General features: G+C 40.0%; 1 protein-coding gene across 1 annotated transcript; it reads left to right on the forward strand.

Annotated features, from left to right (window-relative positions):
- The first annotated feature begins 817 nt into the window (after positions 1–817).
- lto1 (LTO1 maturation factor of ABCE1) lies at positions 818–7,304 on the forward strand. Its single transcript, XM_084019380.1, has 5 exons — positions 818–981; positions 2,283–2,388; positions 4,618–4,688; positions 5,606–5,723; positions 6,793–7,304. Exons 1-5 carry the CDS (start codon positions 923–925, stop codon positions 6,862–6,864), a joined length of 426 nt encoding a protein of 141 aa, XP_083875506.1. The 5' UTR covers positions 818–922; the 3' UTR covers positions 6,865–7,304.
- The last annotated feature ends 757 nt before the right edge of the window (positions 7,305–8,061 follow it).

An 8,061-nucleotide genomic window follows, 5' to 3' on the forward strand; every position in this document is an offset into this window, starting at 1 on the left:
GAAAGAAAGCACTACTTTATTTAATTCAATAATAACTGGGTTTTGCAAAAATATTTTAATCAAGATATATTGATTACCTGTGTATTACTTGTTGGGCAGAATTGAAGAGCCTAATTTGTCTCTGATGGTTGATATGAGTCAAATGGATATCTCAGCTTATTCTTGGGGTATCATATTTATGATACAATAAGGGAGTTGTAAGTCCACAATACATCAATTTTCCTTTGACACATGGATATGGATCTTCAGAATTTAAATGTTGAGGTGAATAACAACCTTCAGCGTTGTATCAGACAGAAGTTTAAAGTATTCTTTGAAGTAAATAAAACATTGTTTCTGCTCAGGAAATGTATATCAGACGACTGCTCTGAATGTGAAGTTACGGAGAATCAGGAACATATGCTGATGCACTGTTGAAAGTATATAGGGAGAAAGGATAAAACAGGCTCAGATTGGTATGGCAGGGAGGGAATGGGGCATTGTGGGTATTCAGGGAAAATCAGGACATGAGGTCCAGGACAGAAATATTTGATGAAGATAAGATTATATCACAGCCTAGAATACATTGAGGGTCAACCTAAACAGGATTATAATTTTCTTCCCGATTGCTGATTGACCAATTTTCTTTTTTTTTGTCATCGCTTGCTCAGTTGTTTTGATAAACTGTATTCATTTAATATGACATGCATGTGCCTTTTTTTCATTGTCTAATTATAGAAAAGGAAGAAGAAGAACGTTCACCTCCGGGGCTCTAGGGGGCAGCACTGCTCTAATGATGGAGGAAGCAGAGCCGGTAAACAGGAAGTAGTACATACGGCTCCGGTCAGCAGCTGTGAACAGGCTGCTGTTTACACCTGTGTTGAATAAACGACTGGCTGTCAACACTCTAGAAACCCTGTTTGTAGAAGAAGGTGACGTGGAGATGGCTGGGACTTCCGGAAATGAAGATATATTTGACAACATTCTTCTGGCGGAAGAGAGGCGAGTTTTCCACTGTTGTTTTGTGTACCGGGGCACGTGCCAACCTCGGCCCCATCCTCCGTTTATGTATAACAATAGGCTCGTTCGAGATGAACTGCGCCTCGTCTGCAAAGTAGACAAGAGCAGGCAGGAGGCGGAGCCTGAAAGCCTTCTGAAGGTCATAAGTTACATCCTGTTAGACGCGATCTGTAGTTTGCGACTCCGTTCGCATTTATTTATATTTGTTCGTAAATATCTGTGGAAATCACAGTGACAATCACAATAATTTAGTAATCCCTCGGGAAATTGTACAGCTTTGCTCCATAAGAGTTAGTAAAGAACGAATCAAATAAGTATACAAATATAAGGTATAACATAATGCCACCAGATATATGTAATGTATTAATGTATGTATACGACACTATACAGAATAGTAGTGTTTCTGCCGCTGCTCAGAGTATAGTGCAAATAGTTAAATTTGACAGTTATAATGTATTAAATGTGTATCTGGCGTTTTTATGTCTATGCCTCTATTATTATCGTTATTATTATTATTATTATTATTATTATTATTATTATCATCAACCACACAAGATGTTTGTTAACAGATTTAACTTTTATTGCACAATATGAGACTAATAGCCCTCAATCTAGTGTTAAATATTAGAATCACACAGGATATTTGCATTTTCTACTAAATGTGTTTGTTGTCAAATCTAAGAGCCAATCAGCTCTTAGATGAGGTGAGAGCCAGGTAGTTCCCATCATGCCCCGGGTCTTGCAGTCAGTGGAGAGCAACTGCGGCGTCTGGCTCCAAAAACCTTGGATACAGCCTCGCTACTGTCACCACCACAGCATCGCTACCGGTGCAGTTAGCTACTTAGCTGTAAATTGACCTTGAATTATAAAGATAACTTTGTTAGCAGCTTCACACCAGAATCCAGATGGATCCAGATCCAGTAAGGGTGCTGCTCTGCTGCTAGTGTTCATCAGATCCACCCATCGTATCTCCACAGTCCAAATATGGTCACTTCCAAAGATTCCAAGATGCCGACGGCCAAAATGGTGAACTCAAGGCTTCAAAAGCGTAGTCCACAAACCAATTGGTGACATCACCACGACGACATCCACTTGTTCTATACAGTCAATGGTGACAACCATATCCTAATCAACATAGGGTCTATGAGCAGCTCAGCAGTGAAGATTTGGCAGAATAAACTCTCACCTGAAATATATCATGTGCCGATGGCGCCGGGGGTGAAGCATATCTTCCATCATAGCACCCAGCAGCAGCAACTGACTGAGGGGTAATTGTTTTTCAGGTTCAGAGGGGATGGCTACCGGGAGGGGTTTGCTAAAGGCTGCCGCCGGGGCCTGGAGGATGGACGCAGACATGGAGCCTCTCATGGGGCCAAGCTGTCCACTGAGGTGAGTTCACACAGTGAAGCCATTTCTCTTCTGTTTTGCACACACATGCTGTTATGTAGCTTAGCGCCTGAACATTACCCGTTCACCCATCACACTAGACTGTAGATATGTCGGTGTACTGTTGATTTTCTTGTGGCGTAAGTACCAATTGAACAGAACATGTCTTGACATGATTTTTATGGGACATTCCTCTGTAGGAACATGGTCACTATGACCCCCACTATGGCCATGGACTTAAAGTCAAGATGAAAGGAAAAATGTCTTATTAACCGTTTTAAGATCACACCCTCGGTCATATTGTTCACCTATATAACAATATATGCTGAAAAAATTACATAAAGTCCATTTCTTTGTATTTGCATATCAAAATCTATGGTCTTTGTCTTCTTGGAAAACAAAATGTGACACATACTAACATCATATCGCAACAACCAATTTAAACCATTAATATAAAAACATCCATCAATCAATCAGAGCCAAAGAAGACCCTGGAAATGATGTTTCAGCTCCACTTTAAATACATGGTACATACACACGTGGACAAAATTGTTGGTACCCCTCTGTTAATGAAAGAAAAACCCACAATGGTCACTGAAATAACTTGAAACTGACAAAAGTAATAATAAATAAAAATGTACTGAAAATTAACCAATGAAAATCAGACATTGCTTTTGAATTTTGGTTCAACAGAATCATTTTAAAAAACAAACTAATTAAACAGGCCTGGACAAAAATGATGGTACCCTTAACTTAATATTTTGTTGCACAACCTTTTGAGGCAATCACTGCAATCAAACGATTTTTGTAACTGTCAATGAGACTTTTGCACCTGTCAACAGGTATTTTGGCCCACTCTTCATTAGCAAACTGCTCCAGTTGTCTCAGATTTGAAGGGTGCCTTCTCCAGATGGCATGTTTCAGCTCCTTCCACAGATGTTCAATAGGATTTAGATCAGGGCTCATAGAAGGCCACTTCAGAATAGTCCAATGTCTTGCTCTTAGCCATTCTTGGGTGTTTTTAGCTGTGTGTTTTGGGTCATTATCTTGTTGGAGGACCCATGACCTGCGACTGAGACCAAGCTTTCTGACACTAGGCAGCACATTTCTCTCCAGAATGCCTTGATAGTCTTGAGATTTCATTGTACCCTGCACAGATTCAAGACACCCTGTGCCAGATGCAGCAAAGCAGCCCCAGAACATAACTGAGCCTCCTCCATGTTTCACAGTAGGGACAGTGTTCTTTTCTTGGTATGCTTCATTTTTGCGTCTGTGAACTTAGAGCTGATGTGCCTTGCCAAAAAGCTCCAGTTTTGTCTCATCTGTCCATAGGACATTCACCCAGAAGCTTTGTGGCTTGTCAATATGCATTTTGGCAAATTCCAGTCTCGCTTTTTTATGATTTGCTTTCAACAGTGGTGTCCTCCTTGGTCGTCTAACATGAAGTCCACTTTGGCTCAAACAACGACGGATGGTGCGATCTGACACTGATGTACCTTGACCTTGGAGTTCACCTTTAATTTCTTTGGAGGTTGTTCTGGGCTCTTTGGTTACCATTCTTATTATCCGTCTCTTCATTTTGTCATCAATTTTCCTCCTGCGGCCACGTACAGGGAGGTTGGCTACAGTCCCATGGACCTTAAACTTTTGAATAATATGTGCAACTGTAGTCACAGGAACATCAAGCTGCTTGGAGATGGTCTTATAGCCTATACCTTTTACATGCTTGTCTATAATTTTCTTTCTAATCTCCTGAGACAACTCTTTCCTTTGCTTCCTGTGGTCCATGTTCAGTGTGGTACACACCATGTCACCAAACAGCACAGTGACTACTTTTCACCCTTTAAATAGGCAGACTGACTGATTACAAGTTTGAAGACACCTGTGATGCTAATTAGTGGACACACCTTAGTTTAACATTTCCCTATGGTCAAATTATTTTCAATCTTTTCTAGGGGTACCATCATTTTTGTCCAGGCCTGTTTCATTAGTTTGTTTTTTAAAATGATTCTGTTGAACCAAAATTCAAAAGCAATGACTGATTTTCATTGGTTAATTTTCAGTAAATTTTTATTTATTATTACTTTTGTCAGTTTCAAGTTATTTCAGTGACCATTGTGGGTTTTTCTTTCATTAACAGAGGGGTACCAACAATTTTGTCCACGTGTGTAAATAGTTATGTTGCTTTCAATGCATTCAACCTTTCAAGATTGTCTCTTGCCCCTCATTCAGATTTCCTTCTATCATGGGTTTGCCATCACATGGAAATGTATCCTCCAGCATTATACAGACATCAAATCAAGGTATGGTTTCCACAAACAAGATCATAATCTTCCTTGAATTTTCACTTCAGCTGTGATTTTTTTTTTTTTTCTGGAGCTGATACGTCAATTCTGTCTTCTAAAAAATGATGTTTCCATACAACTAAACTAAAACCAGGTTAATGTACAAAACAAACATTACAAAATTGCATAGTTAGGTTTAGTAAAAATCAGTTTAGTTTGGTTTGAAATTACTATGAAAGTGAAACAACAAAAACAAATGACAAAAGTGCTTGGGACACGAAAAGCAGTCTCCTGGGTGAAAGTCCTGGGTTTTTTGACCTGTATACCAACGAGACCTCCTCTTACGCGGACTCATTTGAAAACACATTTCTGATACGTCGAGCAAACCTAATCCATGACAAAATTAATTTCCCTTGAAACGCAATTCACAAACTTCTGTGGGCTGAATGCAGACAGACCTGGTGCAAAGTTCAACTTCTTGTTAGAGAACAGCAAGTTGTGCAAAAAGTACTGAAACATTGAACAGTTGGACATGTGCATTCAAAAGTTTAGAGGAGGTCAAATTAAGTTCACCTGTAAAGGTTATAGTGCATTTTAGGTTCATCCTGAAATTTCACCTGAGAGCCGAACTTTTTGTGAGTAGTATCATCAGGGGAGTGACTTTAAAAAGTGTAGCTCATTATGATGGTAGAAAAGTGAAACATAGATTCTGGTTTAAAAAATGCAGGATACATTTTTCTTTTATTATTTGTGATATTATATAATATTTAAGATTAAATATTATATAATAATAATATTATATAATAAAAAAATTGTTTATTGACAAAATGTAAAATGATTCTTGTATGTGTTATGTATGAAGTGACAGCGTATAGACTTCCAGGCCACACTGATGATGTTGGGTTGATTTCGGTCTGTATGTGTGCGTCTGTCAGGAAGCGTATGAAAGCAGTGCAGGCTCTGCTGGGTCTGATCCAGGACTCCCCTCACAACGACCCGCAGTCTGCAAAGCTTAAGGATCACATGGAGAAACTTCGTGCCAAATTCAGACAGGTACTCCATTTACTCAACAACGGTATACGTGAAGAATGTCCCAATGCAATGTGTAGGATCAGGCTCAGCTGTTGGGCTCAGGTCTCAGCATGAAAACAGAGATTGTAACCTGAGACGCAGCATTATACATATGCAATATTGTCTATAATATGTGGTTTAGTGAACTTACAATTACACCTTTTATTGAAAATTTTTTAGACATTTAAAAAGAGAATCTCAATACCCCCTGCAGTACTCCAAAGTACCCCTAGGGGTACGCGTACCCCCATTTGTGAACCACTGTTCTAGTGGGCCGTGGTCTCACAGCTCAGCACCGTGCAGCTTGATTGGCATTCACCAGGGGAAAAACAGAATTGGTAGATCCACCATTGGAGACCCATTCTCTTCACAAAAGAGAGCAGTGAGGGGAGGCAAATCCTTGGAGGGTCACACAGACCTTGAAACCAGCTTAGTCATTCATCCTGGATATAAAAATTCTGCTTTTGTGCAATAGCCCTCTGGTGTCTGTATCAGCAAAAACAAGGAAAATAACAATGCGGCTCTAACGAAAGAATATACTAATAAAATGAGACTTTTCTGGATCGGTCCAAGCATCTCCTGTAATTCATCAAATGCATAATCCACCAAAGAGCATGTGTCAAAGTATTATTTTACCATGTTTTTACCATTTGACGTGGACAGAAAGGAGTGCCATTCACAGCTTTGTACACTTACTGTGGTGTCTTCCTGGTTTGAGCCTCTTTCTGTCAGATCTCACAGAACGTCATCTTGTATTATCATTTAGTGTGTTTTTGTTTTGAAGTTAACTATCAAAGAAATCACAAACTAAAGTTGAAGGGGAAGATTACTGCATACACTGTGCATGTTTAAATGATTTATTCCATTACTTTTCCTGACGTTTTAGATTTCTGCTGTGGCATAGTTTCAGTATCAGTATTGAGATAAAGTCACAATCTTTTTACATTGAGTTAGTCTTATCGTGAATGTCTTGCATACCAACTTTGCCTTCTGCATATTCCATGTAAATGTCCTTATTGCACACCATCTAATTCTCTCTGGTGTTGTGCAGGTCTGCTCCATGCTGAGTGTCCCAACTGACTTCAATGAATACATCAAAGCTCCTGATGGCAATTCTTTCTGAATCCGTCCTGATGAGGAGGAGCTAAGACGCCGTCTACGTCCTGGGTAGGACAGAGGGAATCTGCGCTACTTTCAGCCAGCAGCTCTGACTGGCTTTCCGTCTGCAGTGGATTCATCTGAGAGTTTGGAGTGTGAAGCATTGAGTGTTTGCCTTAACATTGTGGTGGGACAGCCTGGCATGTAGGAAGATCCACGGCCCTCGTTAAACTGGACATTGTGCGGAAGATGACTTGCAGTCACTCTTTACTCTTGAACGGAGCAGAGTCTGGAACTCAGTCCCAATAAGACTCCACACATGGGGATGAGGAAAAAGATGAGAGATTATTTCTCGTTACGCTGTGGTAAATGAGTGGATTTATTGTAATGTTTTTTTCAGCAACTGAATTGAAAATCAAGAATGCAATCAAATGAACAACAAAAGAAAGCAAAATAAAACCTTGGAACACAGTTTGGCGTCTGGAGTGTCTGTATTTTTGGGGAGTTGACCCACATAGCAAAACTGATCACACAACCCAATCGCACTTGGCCCACATACAGCAATGAATTACGGTCCTTTAGTGGCCCACATCTGGCATCCAAAACGTGGGCCACATAAGGCCCATAACAGCCAAACTGTACAACCAGAACTGGCCCTGTTCTGGACCAAACAATTTTCAGATGTGGTTCCTGATATCGGCCTTAATTAAACCTTAACTTAGCCACTAAATGTATGTGCCATATTTGATACAGATTTTAAATAAAAAGCTTCAATAGTCCAAGTACATTATTATTTTCAAATCCATCACACGCAGTACCCATGAACCAGGACTCTGCACATCCTTTCTGTCGTGTTCGGGTCAAATTTGACCGATTTCCTACTTTCATCAATTATATTGTGTTTTACATTTGATTGTCTCAAGCCCTTATGATATCCTCCACACTAGGCATTTGAACATATACAATTGCTGATCACCACTTTCATTGAATTTTGAGTGGTTAGGTCAACTTTGTAACACCTCCACAAATCCACAACCACCACCGCCACCACACACTCACACACACACACACACACTCCCCCCCCAAACCCCTTTCAGACTGAACAATTAGGTGTCTCCTCTTCCCACCCCTTCCCGCACTTACGTGCCCATCCCCCACATGAACCACACTTTCCATTACGAAATGTATCATATCTTCACACAGACCACCTACAGTATATATA

The sequence above is a fragment of the Eutrigla gurnardus genome (genome assembly GCF_963514095.1).
Source record: "Eutrigla gurnardus genome assembly, chromosome: 1".
Lineage (NCBI taxonomy): Eukaryota > Metazoa > Chordata > Actinopteri > Perciformes > Triglidae > Eutrigla > Eutrigla gurnardus.

Excerpts from the sequence above, each read along its gene's own strand:
- lto1 (XM_084019380.1), top strand. The coding sequence starts at position 923 with ATGGCTGGGACTTCCGGAAATGAAGATATATTTGACAACATTCTTCTG. Across the intron at positions 4,689-5,605 it reads TATACAGACATCAAATCAAG|GAAGCGTATGAAAGCAGTGC; the intron begins GTATGGTTTCCA and ends TGCGTCTGTCAG. Across the intron at positions 5,724-6,792 it reads TTCGTGCCAAATTCAGACAG|GTCTGCTCCATGCTGAGTGT; the intron begins GTACTCCATTTA and ends GGTGTTGTGCAG.